At 30.7% G+C, this 18,176-nt stretch overlaps 1 protein-coding gene across 3 annotated transcripts in view; it reads right to left on the bottom strand.

Annotated features, from left to right (window-relative positions):
- Nucleotides 1-18,176, bottom strand: part of LOC109605910 (tyrosine-protein phosphatase Lar) — a 343,758-nt gene that overhangs the window by 11,511 nt on the left and 314,071 nt on the right. For all 3 annotated transcript variants that reach the window (XM_049963666.1, XM_049963665.1, XM_049963667.1), the window contains 3 exons: nt 6,150-6,344; nt 1,455-1,565; nt 451-726 (listed from right to left, as the gene is read on the bottom strand). In XM_049963666.1, the coding sequence (XP_049819623.1) occupies nt 451-726; nt 1,455-1,565; nt 6,150-6,344 (582 nt within the window). The remainder of the gene's footprint in view (nt 1-450; nt 727-1,454; nt 1,566-6,149; nt 6,345-18,176) is intronic.

Here is an 18,176-nt window from a genome sequence, read left to right as displayed (position 1 = left end):
CTAGAAATGATTTGCTTTTTAAAACTTGCCATTGTTTTAAGTGTTGAGATTACAGTGAAACGTACTGATTGTCTGGTAAGTTTTCCTTTAGGAGACTGAGGTTTATAAATCAGTAGATGCACCGACAAAAGAAATTTAAAAGCAATTAAAAACGAGCCAATTTTTAATTAAATTTCAATTAAAAGGATTCTTATTCTCTGTTTGCTTACTAGTTGTTTCTCTTGTTCGTTTCAATTTTTTCTAGATAATGAAAATGCATTTAGCCTGTCCGTAATTAAAAGTTGGTTCTGGAACTTGAGTCTATTATTAAATACCAAATTTAGTATTTTAATAAACAAAAGAGACTGAATAAACTTTCTTTCAGCCTATACAAAAGCTTATCGGACTTTGTTATTCGCAATTCGATTGTAAAATGATAATACAACACCCAATTAAAACAACCAGACTTACATTGTACTTTAACCTGAACATGGGTCTCTATGATGCCGAGTGCGCTGGCCGCCACACAAGTGTAATTGGCCGACTCCTGGATGTTGGTCAGTTCCAGCGTGTTCTTGCCAATCGGCAGCTTGTCCTCGGGCGTGAGCTCCTGTGCCAATCCCTTGCGCCACTTAACGAACGGCATCGGCGATCCGACTGCCACGCAGGTCAAATTCAGGTCGTCGCCCAGTTTTACCTCGTGAACGGGCGGCGGCGGAATCGAGAATTGGGGCGACACCCTTCGCACTAAAACCGATCACATTTGTTATTCGTATGTTGGCAGTAAAGGGATAAATATCACAAATGTTTTCATGTTATCATGGCAAAGTAATATTTAATTGTGTCAAATTATTCAAACGTTCCAATTTCATGGAAATCTCATTGTTTATATTAAAAATAACTCCTGACTAATATCATGTATGATGAATGCATTCTTGATTGGTGAATTTAATTTATAGCACAATTAAATTCCTACATTTCACTCTGTTAGTCGAAAATTCCAATAACTGGAATATGTGAATTAATAGTTTGGAATTTCTCTTTGTCTTTTTGTGATAAAAAAGTGATTTTGTGTTTTCAATAAATTATATCATAAATTTGTTTTATAATTTATGTAAATCAATTAAGATGAATAACAAGTACTGATCAGTGAATTTGAATTTAGTTATTACAATTGTGTTGGATATTTAGATTTTAACATGTTAATTAATACATCACGATTAATATAGGCTGCTTAAATTATAAATTCATTAACACATGAGTTAATTAATAATAACATCCAAGAGGCTTTATTAATAATAGTTAACTACAATATCTTCCATTATAAGAATATCTGTCAGTGAAATAACGAGGTATAAATAGGATTTAACAATACAATTGATGTTTCCCATTGAAACCCTTAAATATTATTTCATGACTCGACATCTGCAACATAAATATCAAGAGATAATTTGAATAAAAACTACGAAACTCACCTTTAACATAAAGTAGAGCGTGCTTCGAATAGTCAGTTCCGATACTGTTCTCCGCCACACACTCATATTTGCCGTGATCCTTTTCCTCGCTGCTTCTTATCTGCAAGGAACCTGGAATATAAAATACAAGACGCATGAGAGATTAAAACCGTACCGACTCGAGTCAACAAGTGCTATTGACTTTCATATGTCTCGGTGAGTTAAATGTTGATATTGTAGTGCGAGTCAACGAAACGAAAGAATACCGGATCAAATAAATATTATTCAAACAGATTTTTGTTTCGCAGCATTGGCAAAGGGCTGGTTACATGTAGTGATACAGTGTGGCTGTTTGCGAACACGCAATTAATGCATCAACAACCGTGTGAGGAAGTCGCCGATGCGGAATCGATCTTGGGTCAACAAGTACCGTCGACACCAATCAAAATGTTTAATGCAGATGGCTCCATGACCGGTCAGACGTTGCGAAAGGACACACCGCAGTTCGGAGGTTAATGGTCCCCGGGGTGCCTTTCCGGAGACTTGCCACCCAGGACATTCGATCGGCTGGAACGCGGTCACACGTCTCAATTAACAGGGAAAAATATCCGGAAGTCGCCCGAAAAGAATCGTCGTTTCTCCACTACAAAATCGATCTTTTAAACCTGTGAACTTTGAACAAAGCCAAAATTGCACGAACAAATAGCGAATAGTCCAATTTTAATTTCGTTGCTATTAAAATAATGGGCGCAGTTGTTGAATTAATGCAGTTTTTAATTGTGATTTTGGCGCTTGTTCCGCGTCATTATCATCATGCTTTTTTAAAACGGGGATTTTGTTTTAAAACACATTAATAAATAACCATATGCCAAAGCGATGGAGCCCTTAAAAACAAAAAGCAAAAAAATTGTATATATATCTGAGATATATATGGAACTTCTGAATTTCAAAATAAGCGGATCACAAAGAAACATTTAAGACATATTTTCTTTATGGCTTATTTTCTTTACCAAGCTTCATAACATTCGCCGAATCTGTTTTGAATCTCCTCTGAACTGTCATAACTTTACAAAGAGATTATTGATTTACATTTCCCATTTATGGTCCATGTATCTATATTAAATCTGATCCTCTTTATTTTAAATCCGTGTATGAAATTCTGTTTTGTGTATTCAACTGTTAATTTTTTAAGTATATAAAAAATATAAGTATAAAGAAAAAGCAAATCAGCAAATTGTTTGAAATCACATTTTTAGAATTATTAAACACATAACAGTTTTATTTTATCTTTCCAGCTGGTTTTAGCGGAGGGCAATAAAACATGATGATTTTTAAGAAACGGCATATTAAAAATAAAGTATTTCATGAAAATTTATAGGTAAATTTAATAAAATAAAATATACAGATTGTAAGTTGCATGTAAAATTTAAGTAAAAGATTTTAATAAAATGTATTTTTTACTTATTTATCTATCAATTATTACATTTATATTTTTATCAAACATTTTACATTGTTATTTTAATTGGAAGCAAAATGTAGATCAATTTTTATATCATCAAAATAATATTGAACTGAATGGAAAATCAGTAACATACAAATTTAAACAAACAATACTTAAATTGGGGATTAAAAGTTTAATATCAATAGTCAAAAAATTTTAATGAATAAATATTTTGAAATAAAATGTATACAGATTTATATATATTGGATTTTATATTTTTTAGAGATATGCTTACAATGTTATTTTAATAAAGCTCCAGTTTGGAATAAAAATTAATAGAATATTGGAAATAAAGAAAATTAAATAAACAAAAGTGATGATTTGATATTTTAATATAATATTGGAGTTATTTATTATTATAATATTTTATATAATCGATTTTAATCTTAACAAATTAATTAAAGCTTACTTATTAAATATTGTTTAACAAAATACATATACACATTATTTTTATATAATATTTATTGCATATAACATTTTTAACAATAATATTTTAATAAAACAGATTTTTTAAATATAAATAGATAATTAAAAATTACATTACAAGAACTGAATATTCGAAATTAAAACATGAAAATAGGAAAACGATTCAAAATGTAATACGTTTAAAATTTTGCATAGAATTCACATATACAGTAATATTAGGCACTAGAAAAAGTAATTTACGTATGGTTCATAATTTATTTGAAAAAAAATTTAAATTATATTTTAACATTTTTGTATTAAACTGTATATATTATTTGAAAATTTCTTCCGTGCTCTGCTTTGTGGTTTAAAACTTATATTCAAGTATTATAATTTATGCGAAATAGCTTTACGAGTTTAAAAATCAGTTTAAAACTATAGAAATGGTATGTCGCATTTGCAATGCGTTTGGAGAAAATGTTCCGATTATTTTCTTTGATAAAGTCGGTTTAAAAGTGTCAATGAATGCGTTGATGACGAACAATAACAAGGTAGTCCTGAAACCGGTACCAACCAAAAAATTAAGCCATATTTTGTGTAAAATCCTCATGATATTTGAAAATAGACTAATTATTAAATTGAGTTGACTCAACAATTAGAAAGCGGCTTTATCCAATGAATTTCATCAACTAGATTTCACATAAATAAACTGCCTGTAAAATGGAACATAAAGGACGTAGTAAAGTATGCATGAAGCAGGAATTTTGAGAAATAGCGGGGCGTATGAACAGAAATGTGAGTATTATGATGCGATGTTGGCAGTCATGGAGTGAAGGGGGAGAAAAGGGTAGAAGAGGTCGAACAAGAGTTTCCGGAAAACATAGAGCTACCACGGAGCGATAAGACCGTCGTCTTAGATTATTGGCAGGGACAGGATGAATTTTTTGCCGATGAAGATAGTCCAATTGGTATTCAATCTTCGAATAGGTCTTTTTTGGTCTTACGTCTAGCAGCAAACCAGAGGCGCCAACGTAGTGGCTGGTATGGGGAATGTAAACAATGGGATGAAAAATAGAATCTCATCGTGTTTAGTGATGAATTACGCGTTTGCTTGGGCATGCACGATGATCTTGCGTTAGTAAGATGGCAACGAGGACAAAGGCCAGATCCTTGCTTTGCTGTAGAGAGGCGTTTAATGGTATGGAGTGTTATTGCTTATGGTAGCAGGTCACTTTTAGTTTTTAATAGAGGTAATATGATGTCTCACCGATGTGTGGATGACTTTTTAGAGCCATACATTCTTCCCTATATAAGAAGAGACTTCGGACTAATTTTTCAGCAAGGTAATGCTTTGCCACATATTGCCAGTAATACATTAAATTTCATAGAGGCCTTCCATGTGAATTTACTGCCTTGGCCATCCAGATATCTAGACCTTTCCCCAATCCAACATGTGTTTGATAATTTTATTAGATTGATGCCAATTAGACTCGCCAATGAGTGTCTTAATCAAAGGGACGATCCGATTCATTATTAGCTTCTGACACTATGCTTTAAGATTTTTGTTTCATTTTTTAATTAATTATTTTGTAATAGGTTAACATTTTTCTAAATATATTTTTCTATATATATATATTCGTTTGAAAATTGTCAATTGTCTCTTTGCAAGCAACGTAATTGACCTTTTTGTTGAATGTATTTGTTAAATGTGGGGACAAGAAGACTAACGATCAAATCTAGAAAATTTACTTAGACCAGACAAGGCGTTATGATTCTTCAAGATCATGTGTCGCATATAAGACTCAAAAGTAATTTCCAAATGTTAAATGAGAAGTTCTTATTGTTACTATCAACTGTTATTTATTTTAGTCATTGTCTAGTTTTTTACTTAATATATGATTTATTTTTGAGTTCAAAACTGAGGTTGATTTTTTCTTCAGTTTCATGAATTTGCTTTTAGAAATTATTCTAAAGAATGTTATCACATTTTAAAGTAAAAAGCGAAATTATTTCTTCTAAAGTTCCATTTGTAAAAATGTCAACCACAGAGCACATTGGAAATATTTATCATCGAGTAAAGAATATTATTTCAGAATTTTAGTTCTCAAAAAAGTAATTGCAAAATAAGTTGGTTAAATCAGTTTGTATATGACGAACTTAGATAAAAATATCATGATACATCATGATATATACTACGACAATATACACAATTGTTGAAAATTTTGTTTCACAAACAACTGTAATTTGGCAATGTCTTACGTTGTGCATCCGCATCCGAGTTATCTGAGTTATTCAAACCGCAAACACTAATAAGTGCACTTCGGAGAGACGCGCGCGTACGGGGAAATGCAAATGTGCAGGTTTCGAATGACATTATCCGAATAAAAAGCATGCGAAAGACATTTCGCAAAAATGACGGTATCATGTTAGTATATATTCTCTGGAGCGGGCTCAGCTTTCACGAGCGCTCCACCTTAACTTATATTCTTTTTCGGTCGCGTACGCCGTGTGCACACGTGCATAATAAAGTCAGGTGAACATTATACGGAATATGGAAGGACCAAAACAAGCTCTCCTGTGAAAATTCAACGCGTCCTTTTTTTCCGGTATAAATTTTAAATTCGACGCCGCGGCCGCGTCCTTTTAACGCGACGCGACGCGACGTAAATCATCTAATTGTGACTCTCCGACCGTTATCTTAATAGATTGTTCAACTTTACCAGTCGAAGCGTAAGGTTCGATGATAAATTAAAGGGCCACCGACGAAATTAAAACGAAACAATACGGTGAATAATTCATCGTGTACATACCTGGCATGTCGTCCCGGATCATATACCGGGGGTTGTTCGTGGTGTTTACCGGAAGCATGTTTTTGAGCCACGTTATTTTCGGCGTTGGATTCCCAGTCGCCTTGCATTGCAACACGGTGTTGTGTCCAATTTCGACCACTTTGTTCGTGACCGGCGATTGGACGATCTGCGGGAAGCCGGGCGGCAGTTTGTCCGCTGTAACAAAGAAAACATTTGCATTAGGGGCGGTGAAAAATTAAAATTTCGTTCGATTATTCCGTAATTTATCGCTGTTCCGTTTGCACATTGTTTTGTTTTGTGTGTGTGTTCGTTGGAATTTTGTATGGTTTCTTATTGTGTGTTATTAAATCGATAGATTGTTTAATATAACAGCGGTTTTTCGTGCTAAGCCGGTAATAAATTCTCGAGTAAATCTATAATTTATGAATTGATTTACGTACAGTGTCAACTATGATGGAAATTTGTTAATAGATTACGTGGTTGGTTTAACAGCTTATTTCATCACCGGCTTATTTATACGATAATAGAACCAAAATAAGGCACAGTTTATCCCTAAACAAAATATTGTCTGGTATTATCGATTGTTCAAATTAAAACTGTTATTGATTTTGCCACAAAATATTACAATCTTCAATTTATCAGACAAAACCATTTAACAGTTTTATTTATTAAGAAATGAAAATATTTTTTTGTCTAAGCAACATAAAATATTTCAGTATACACAATAATTAAAATTGAAACCTATTAAATATGTTTTAACGTGTTAGTAACATAATCGTCAAAATTACTACATAGAATCAAAATATTTTTTTTAATCTAGTTAAAATTGAGCTTTATTTATTTTTAATAGTCCATTAAACAAAATTTGGTCAAGAAAACTTGAATGTTAAATATAGATTAAAAATCCAAGGAGTAATTTAAAATACAGCATAGTTTATGTTTAAGTAACTTAAAACATTTCTGGATAGAAAACACCATAAGCAATATATAATTTCAAAATATATTTGTGCTTAAAATTAAACATAACAAGTACTATATTTATAAAAATAATGAAGAAATCTTGAAAAATAAATATAAAATAAAAATAAATAAATGTCGAGTGTAAATCGTCGCAGTAATTTAAAATTCACCGTGATTTATGTTTAAGCAACATAAAACATTGCAGCACACACAATAGGTAATTTGTATTTTCCATTACCATCGATTTGCGTTTGCGTTTGTCATTTTGATAATATCATCGGTAAGACCGTTAAAATCTCCCATAAATTTGCTCTAGGTGAAATTTAATATATTGACAGTGTTTTTATTTGTTAATTCTCCGAAGTTCAAAGAGTTAAAAAGGATTTTGGTTTTAAATGGAACATAAACGCGGGTCATTTAATAATGCACATTAAAATGCTGTAATAATATTTGCAGACTCTATGTTAATAATTAATTGAGTTATGTTTTATAATTCGTTGATTAAATGCAACTTTTAATGGAACCCAATAATTATACTTTATAATAACATTTAATAATCATGTAAATTGCGATTAATTTAAAATTTTGCTATAAAATTATGTAAAGTTAATGTAAAATACAATTTTGTAACAAATATGCAAATATAACTAATCAAATTATGTGAAAATCATATTCAAAAAACGTTACCGAACAAAATACAATTAATAAAGCCACAAAACAAATAAAAGCAATTAAATTCCCCATTATATATTAGATTATTGTTATATATTATGTATTATATATTAGTTATGTAGTACAAAAGTTAATCGTTATCACTTCAAAATTTAAAGTGTTCAAATCAATGGTTTCTCACTTAATTATGTATATGAATAAAATGTATATAATTTTATGGGTGTATAAATTTTGTTGTAAAATGGGTTTATTATGCAAAATAAAAATGCAATTAATAAAGACACTGCGAGATGCTAAATGAATAAAACAGAAGGGTTTTTTATAAGAGTTATGAAGCGCATTTTAATAATCTGCTTATATAAATACGAGAATTTTTATGTAGTTGTGCGAAATAAAAGAGCACTTAATTAAAGCACTTTACGTAAATGCATTAATGCGATGCAATCAGAATAAAAAGTGCCTTTTTGTATATGGATTAAAAATTCTACTTTACAACATTAACTTTTCATTATAATTATGAAAGCTGGGCGCAAATAAAAATTTCAGGTACGGTTCTGAAGAACTGAAACTGTCGTGGGAGTTCCAGAAGTGCTCCAGCATCAGATGGCATCGTCGTCAGCAAACTGCAATATGGCTGTCATCTGCGTTTTTCAATTTTTAAACGTCAATAAGACACGTCGACGACAATTTGCAAACGGCATTTTTCTTCCCCCGTTTCAAGTACACTTCGATCCGTCTGTCGTCTATTCCTAATAGACTTGCTTTCACGTGTCGTTCACTTTTTTGAGGGAGGTACGTTCAATAATTGTTAATGTCGATTATTGAGGTCGCAGATAAACAATCTACCGTCGTTGTTGTTATCGAAATAAACTCATTATCGAGAAATTAACGACTGGCACTTGAATTTCGTGGGGGCAAAAAACCGACGACGAATCCCAATTTAGCTAAGTAGAGAGGGCATAAAATTGGCTGTCTCAATTCGGTTTTAGTGCGTTATAAGAAGTATGACCGTGCTCGAGTCGGCGAACGGAGGTCGATTGGAAAAAGCAAAGTACGCCGTCTGGACGGCTCATTTCCTGAAAGCTCCGGATATGACCCATTGATTGATGGCAGATCTACCTATCCGCAAGCACCGGATTTACTTAGGTTACTGCGGAGCACACTTTACCTGTTCTGGTTTCGCTTCTTGCTCCTGAACCGCATCGTCCCTCGCTTCCCATCGATAAATAAGGGATGGCCACTTTGCTATATTAATTATTCATCACAACTAATTATTTTAAACGTTTAATGAACAATCGATTACATGATTACAAATGAACATTTTCATGGTGAAATTTTACATAAAATTTGAAAATTTCATTGTTTTTTTTTCTGGGTTTTTAGAAATGTTATCAGAAATAAAAAAAATTTCAATCATATTGAGATGGATATATAGATATTGTGGGACATCTTTAGTTATTTTGAAAATATTGATCACGATGATTAAAACAAATCTGGTAAAGTTTAAGCTTTTAATATTGATATTAAGAGGTGGTGGCTCATCCTGATTTTCTATTTCCCAATTAAATAACACGGGAAATATGTTTTTATTTGGAATTTTTATTGTGTTCTAACAAATTAGCGTGGTGTAAAAATCAATACACATTCTAGTAGGAAATTGATCTTCAAAAAAGGTCTATTATCATTTTTCACAATGTTGACTCCTTTAAAAGTTATTGAAGGTTAAAATTCAATATCAAATGGTATATGATGACTCACAATTTTGTATATTTTATGTCGAAATAGTGGTCCAAAAACAGATCTTTAATAATGAATTAAAAATATTCGACATAATAAAAATAAAAATCTCTGCTATACTTCCAATTATAATACATATAAACTTCTTTTCAACGCTTTTTATTTTAATCGTGCAAAATAACATTGTAACAAGTTCGTGGAATAAAAATAAGAAACTTTAGACAGAATTTGATATTTTATTTTTTTGAGCTACTATTTCGAGATAAAATATATAAAAAATTGTAGAAGTTGAACTTTTACCTTCAATAACTTTAAAATGAGTCAACTTAGTGAAAAATCATTTTGGACCTTTCTTGAAGTACGTTCAATTCCTTACAAGAATTTGTATTAATAATTACAATTTGTTAGAATGTAATAAAATTCGAAATTAAAAATGTTTGCATTATTTAAATGGGAAATAGAAATTCACGATGAGCCACCTCTTACTATTAGGTAATATTAGAGCTCAAACTTTGTCAGTATTTCTTTCATCGTGAACGATGTTTTCAGGGAAACTAAAGAAAAAAAATTTTGTTGAAAATACCTATATTTTTTATCACATATTTTTTTTTGTAATTGCAGGGTAAAGTTTCTAAATAGTTATACTAATAATATTAGTCGTACAATGGTTTAAAATGTTCGTCTATGTTTTCTCTATAATTTAAAAAAAAATCCTATAAAAAATATCGCTTTTACAAATTAATATTACCTTAATAATTGCAATTAATGTATGATATGAAAAATTTATCCTGTTTTTCAGAAAATGCGTATGAAATTTATCATAATTTGTAAACTAGAATTATTTATTTATGTTTGAAAAAGTACGAAAAACGAAGTCAGTGTAAAAAGGTGGAGGGCGCCGCCTCGAAGATGGTTAGTGGTTAATTTGAGCCATGAAGCATATTTATATGACGTGCTAATGGCTAAGTAATGTCTTGACGTACCCCCGACGTTTATTCCTACTTGAAAGCACTTTTAATTTATACTTCAACAGGGCATTAAAATTTTTAATTGTTGTATTTTAGCTACGACCTAAAAGCTTTCGTATTAATGTTTTATTAAAAAAGTTTTAATGTTAATTTGGTGGAGCGTAAATAATATTTATATTTATGCAGGCGGTCCTGTCATATTTCAAAGTGAATTTAATAACATTTACGATTAAAGTTTTGCCCTTAAAATCTTGATAAACTAATAAAGATCATAAATTATATAGCAGTAAATTATCGTTACAATTATCACAATTTCATTATGAGTACACCTGAAATAAGTAATAAAGAAACGCGTAAATTTGTCCAAACACAGTTTGTTGCACGAGCAATATCCGTTGAATGTTTGTTCCGTTATTGGCAAATAAAGTAAAAAGAGTAACTTCTTAAACGTGCAACGAAAGTACAAATACATTCTACATATTGTCTACCATTTCAAACAAATAAGTATCATTTCGTCGTATTTACAAAGATAATAGTTTAGCCGATATTACAAGCGCCGGGCACAAACAAAATGACTAAGTAGATTACGAAAATATAAATGATAATAACTGTACACATTAAACTTCATTCTGTACGTATTAAAAGTCCACGATATTAAATAACAGTAATTTAGCGGTAATCGCGCTGCACCTTTTCTGCATTCAATTAAAAACGGCACACATATCTGCCTCGTAAAAACGCGGGCGCGAAACTACAATGCATAATCCGCTCTATCCAATTTCATGGTACACACTTTTAAATACTTGTTACGAGATTTTTACCCCCCTTTTGTTGCCGCATAACGCGTTCCTTGTTTCTGTGTTATAACTTATTTTGCTGAAATAAACTATGGATTCTTCGACAATGAAAATAATAAAAAAAACCAAATCCTTAATTGGATATAAAAGCACACAAAGCATGGAACAAAACTTGCTCATAAATTTTGTTTAAATTTTATTTACAGAAACAACATTTTCTGTTCGATGATAAATTGAACAAAAATATAATAGGAATTATAACTTTTTACCTTAATGTAAAAATATCAACTAAAAAGCACGATTATTTATTTAAATATGAAAAAACTCCGTAAAATGTTATATAATAAATAATATTAATTATAATTGTGCCACATAATAATTTAAAATTCAAAATGTGTGAGTATTTTAATTTTCTACATTTTACATACTTCAAGTTTATCGTATTCTTTGAGATTATCAAAATTTTTTATGTATATTTGGATTCAAAATAAAAAGCTATTTTTTTTTGTTTTTAAGGCTATAATTTGTTAAAATGAACTAATTTGTTATTTGTGTTTAATTTTAACAATAATTATGTTATCAGTTATTTCTGGTTATCGCTTTATATCTATTTTACTAATTAAAAGTTCAGAAGGGTAATAAATTCTTGTTGAAACTTTCAATATTACAATTTTACTCTCTGTTTTCTTATTTTTAGTTTTAGTTTTATGGTTAATTTTGAAATATTTCAAAGAAAATTACAGGATGCTAATTTTTTGATTATTAATTATTAGTCAAATATATCATTACATTTGTTATTTAGAAAATATTTTTAATTTTTATCTTATTTCTTAATTAGGTTTTATTATTATTTTAGTAATAGTCTGTTAAAATTAATATATCATATGAAAAATAGCCATGTCTTTATTACGTATTCGAAGTACACCGTGATATATGGTATTTATCGTGTCTACCATAATGATAGCCTGAAACAAAACACGCATTCGGCGGATCAATCCGACGCTAGCTGGAAAAATGGCGTAAAAAACATAGCAAAGTCAGCAAGGCATCCATTAAAAGCCCCGTTCTATAGTAGGGCGAGTTAACGAGGTGTGCGATTATTCATAGAGAGAATCCAGGCGGAGTGTCGAGGTTGGCGTCTCGCATCCATTCCGCCATAATAGGAATGTGTTCTGTTGTAGTGGCAAAAAGACAGGAACTAAGAATCGCGATAATGGCGCAAAAAATGTACCCACGTATCGTTTCATCAGGAACGGTCGCGTGTGTTACGTCCCACTCTTCACGAACCGAATACGAAAACTGCATTTTTCACAAACGGGAACAAATCCGTGTATTGCGCGACTGCTGATGGAATCGTCACGTCTAATAAAACCACGCCGATACTTTTGTTTTTTCACGCTCTGTCTGTGTTCTGATGATGGCTTCAAACTGAGGGGATGTAGCTTTTATTGTTTCGGGCTCCTTTCAAAAAATTTTCTGTATTCAAACGTTGATGGTTATTTTGAGTTTCAAACTTAAACAAAATGTTATACATGATGTACCAAATTTGTCGACTTTGGCTGTTACAAGTATTTCCAGATCAGATAGAGAAAATATTTGAAATATCTGCGAAAACATACATTTATGACAACGTGTAATAAAGTTAAGGTTCTTAATAAAGATGACATTTGTTAGCAGTTTTTGTTTGTTTTGTATGCTAAAATTAAAGAAGGCATATTGGTTATGCCTAGATCAGGAGGTTATCGAATCATGATTATCTTTTCCAATGTTTATTGGAGAAAGATCAATATGGCCAGACAATCTTTCAATAGCATCGTTGATGATTTTCTTGTAAATAGGAAACTAACTACAGACAAATGGTATTGAATTATTGAAAAAATATTGTGAATTAGGTGCACAGAAGTCACTCAAAATGCATTTTTTTTAATTCACATTTGTACTTTTTCTCACAAAACCTTAATGCTGTGAGCAGTGAATTATCAAGAATTTTTGGACAAAAGTATGTTGGGAGATAAACATACGAAAACAATGATATTTTATATTTCGGAAATCTGACCTAATAGAGAAAAATCAGTTACAGATTCGAATTCAGCGAAATAAATTACTTTACAAACACTATTTGGTACCTCCAGTCCACAACATTGTATACTAATGTAGTGTTTGCATGTCGGTACCTTGTTATGGTGAATAGATTAGTACCCATCCTGAACTGAATATTGAACTTCATTTATTTCTCCAAGGAACAATCTCGAAAAAGGAGTAATGTCGAAAGAAGAAGAAAGGAAAATAGAAGATAACAACTGGGAACATCGAATTAAACGAATGAATATAGTAGTAGAAAAAGGGTTTGACCCATCTGAATGTAAAGAGGTTCATCATGCACGACAGAGACAGTAGAACTCTGTTTGGGAGACCGACTGTCTCTGTCGTACATGATATCTCTCTCAAGATTCAGATGGATCAAACACTGTTCATACTGTATATGTCGATAGTAAGGAAATAGACAAATAGGATGAGATGTTAAATAAATGGACGATGTTAGTATAGAGGTGTCAATATGAAATTAGACAACACTATGAAGGGAGCCGTTGAATGGTTGGTAAGGCATAAGGGATATGTGCAGTACAACAAAAAGAAAACAAAAGGATTAAGGGAAGGCACCTCTTGAATGACTAGTTAGTTATCCCAAAAAAGGTAAAAATGGAAAAAATGAGCAAGAGAGTCGATTTTTGTATTGAGGTGGTGAAGTGAGGTAGTAGGAAACATGAGGTTTATAGCTGAGGGGCGACATAATCCAAGACGACCAAGACCAATTTAAATTATACCTTTTACCTTAATACCTTTTAAAAATTATTAACTTAATTATAAATAATATGTTTATGTTTATACATCCATAAATGGAACAATAATACATTTTAATATTTGTGTTTTTAGTGAAGATGTTGTTATTTTTCTTTTACGTTTTGTTTTTTTAAATCGGACAAAACATAAAGCGTGAAATTAGATTAGAATATATAAAAGGTTATATGTGTTTGTTGTTTTAGAAGCATTTTTACGAGATGAATAATACGATGCCATTAGACATGCTCTTAGTCTCCATAAAATTCTCCGGAATTCGGAGCGTCGTGTTTTTACAAACTCCACTTTTGCACTTCATTAGATTTCCCCGACCGTTTTTGTTTTATCATTACATTACGTAAATAAAGAGTTCGTTTCAATCCCGTGTTTGTTGAACAAACGTTGTGCACAAACAACCGGATTCTCTGCGAATAATTTTAATTTTCGCATGCGTATAATCGAAAGGGTTTAACTCTGAATTTACCTACGCAACAAAATTTACGAGACTTTGCCTCTGGTAAAAAATAATGTTTGCTAATTTAATTTTTACCATTCCTCCGGGCCTACTAAAACCTATTTTCAATGGTTTTGTAAAACAAGCACGGAGTAATAATTAAAACTAGAAACGAAAAAATGCTCATGTTTATTAAAACTTGACTAATAAATTCCAATAATTACTTTTGCCTTTGAACCGATAAATTCCCGGTTATCTTAATAATATTTAACGGTCTGTTTACTGAATTACTTTAACGGTGATTTAGGTTTTTATGCAGAACCGAACTCTTAGCAGGGTGTAAATTCTGTAAAAAAGGGGCCGGAGATAATATGGAAATCGGGTTTCGCCCTCATATTTAACACCATGTTTTCCATCGCCCCCAAGTTGCAGTTTTTTTTTTTTATTTAATATAATTAACTTTTGGAGTTTATGTGTCTTTTATGGTGCCACTTTCAACGCGGGACGATTCTTAATTTAATGGCGTGAACGGTTCACGGCTATTTAAGGACCAATGATAAAAAATAGTGTGGTTGGCCAAAATGAAGGTGCGATTTAACTGATTAAGTGGAAAGGTGGGTTTAGAAAAAAATGCAAATGTCCGAGAAAAACGAAATCACACACAGGGTTCAATATTTTTCTTTGTGGCGTTTGTTAATTGACTGCTAACACGAAATGCATGTGCTTAAAAGTGTTTAAAAATATTGCCAATGGGACAGAAATTTGCATATTTATAACTTGTGGACGGTTATAAAAATGTATTTTGCAAATCTTTATAAGCTATCGGCGTTCTAAAAAAGTCTATGCTTATAATAAATTTCGGATTATCAATTTTTGATATTTAAAATTGTTTTTCATTTATTTTAACTTTTAAAGAAGGCAGATTAATAATTTACATTTTTTATTTACATAAATAAAATATTAATCAAAGTTGCTATAATTTCTAATTTCATTTCAAAATAAATATAAACAAATTTTATGTAACAAGCTATTTGATAAAACTTTATAATTATTAAGAAAATTTGTTATATATAATTTTATTTATTATCAAATCATTTTTTGTTTATTTTAAAGACATCATGAACTGTTAAGAAATATAAAAAATAATTAATACATTATGAAAGTTGTTACAAATTCCATATTTATAGTAAATTTCTAAAGTTTCAAAATTATTTAAAAAATATATATATTTATAATATTTATTTTAAAGAAATAACATATTGCAATGTTAAAGAAATTAAATGATAAAATAATTTAAAAAATATATATTACAAATCACAATCGTCATTAATAAAGTAACTATTATTATAAGGAATCTAGAAAAACAATATTATGATCATGAATAATTATTTAAAAATAAAATAACACAATGTTTTCATAGAATGAAGTGGTTGACATTATAAAACAAACAAACTTTACCTAAAAATTGGAACTGGAAGAGGTATTTTAGGAGAATTTTGTGGGAATTCAAACAATGAAAACTCTCGTCCTTATAAATGATTTAAAATTATATACTACGATAAATTTAATAATTTTTTTCGATAAATCTAATTTGATATTAAACCACTTATGACTTGGAAAGTTTGTGTGTTAAGGAAAGAGAGTATTGCTCATAAACTCGAGGCGATTTACGTGAAACTTACACATGTAGTTGTGCTCCTTAATTGACTTTTGGACCTTAATCTAAAGCGGGTCTAATAACGTGTATAATTTAATAATTAGTTTGGTTAAGAATATCCGATAGGACACAAGAACTTTATACAAGAAGTTAAATTTTTTACTGGCGAACATACTGATTGAATTTTTATACAAGTGACTTGTTCTATATGAAAATGTTTATTGATTGCGGTCATGCTAAAATATGATCCATAAAAATGTCATTTCCTTATTCGTTCGAAGGTATCAAACATAGATAATGAGTTTTTGTCGATACACGTCACTGCATGTGTCGGATAAATTTATTCAGCATGCAAGTTCCAGCCAGTTGTAACGAATGGCTTTCTCGGTCCGAGAACTAACTGGACTTTGTTCTCTGATTTATATTTTCGCCAGTTACCGTTAAAGTAGATACGAACTTTAATGGACACCATTGATTTATCGTCCGAAACTAATCAAAACACCCAATAAATTCCAAACGTCCCGCTAAAACGAAAAAAAAAAACAAACGATCGACCCCAAACAAAAACAGTTTTGATAAAAATGCATAATGCGGAGCTCCGGGGATAATAAAGTTGGTTTAATAAGATAAAAGGAAATTCCCACTGCCGTTGATACACGTAGATCAAACATACACCTCAATACGGTTCGTAAATCAATTTCTGGGGCGATAAAACACACCTCGCCGAAATAAAATGGGCGCGGGGGAGCCGAAGAATTTGTCGGTTGGGGTCTGGCAGCGGGCATTAAGATCGCGCGTGGTCGATATAAAGCGCGGCCGACTAATTAATTACGGTCCAGCCCCCTTGTTCTCTCCCGCACCAAAACTATCATATGATAACCTTAAGTTATGTGCCCGATACGAAGTCGCATCGATAACAATGTGCTACAGAAATGTAGGTGTCCCGTAGTTAACACACAATTTATGCGGTTATTAATACTACTGTTTTATTTCCGTATTGATTGTTCGATGGGGTTGAACTTAAGTGCTAATATGTAATTGATATTAATATTAAATTGTTTCTGCAGGCGGATTATTAATGGATTACTGATCTGATCTTAGTGGATCGATTAACAGTGAAGATTACAAAATAATTTTTTAGTTTGTGAAAATATTTTGATTATATAAATAAAAATATTTTCTATTAAACTACTTTTATTGAACATTAAATGCTATAATGTTTCCTATAATTAAATTTACAAATTTTCATAAATAAATTATATAACAAAACAATTTTATAAATAATCAAAACAAAAAGTTATTTATGTCTTTGGGAGTACTTATTATTAGAATTAATTTCAAACTAGATTAATTAAAAAGTAGGTGAGTTAATAAGTTCTTATATCATTTAATTATTTTGATTATTACAAATTTATATTTAATAAAATGTATTATCATAAAAATAAATATATATGTTTTTTCAATTTAATAAAATATAAACGGGAAACTGTAAGTTATTTAATTATTTTTATGGTTTAATAAATGTAGAATTGTGAGCCTGCATGAAGCAGGAATTTTGTTTCGAGAAATAGCGCGGCGTTCGAACAGAAATGTGAGTATTGTGATGCGTTGTTGGCAGTCATGGAGTCAAGAGGACAGAAGAGGTAGAACAAGAGGTTCCAGATGACGTTTTGTAGTCTCATCTTCTTCCATACATAAGAAGAACTTCACATTAATTTTTTAGAACACATATTATCAGGATTACATTAAACTTCTTAAAGGCCTTCCATGTGAATTACTCCCTTGGCAACCCGTCAATGAATATCTTAATCAAAGAGAGGGTCTTTCCCATTACTAGCTTCCGATACTTTTTGTTTAAAAGATTATTTTCTAAAAAATTGGTATAAATCAATTATCTCTTTTATACAAATTATATCTTACAAAAAGTATAATATATTATAATTG

This window comes from Aethina tumida, chromosome 2 (assembly GCF_024364675.1).
Source record: "Aethina tumida isolate Nest 87 chromosome 2, icAetTumi1.1, whole genome shotgun sequence".
NCBI lineage: Eukaryota > Metazoa > Arthropoda > Insecta > Coleoptera > Nitidulidae > Aethina > Aethina tumida.
This window is presented reverse-complemented; position numbering and strand designations above follow the sequence as displayed.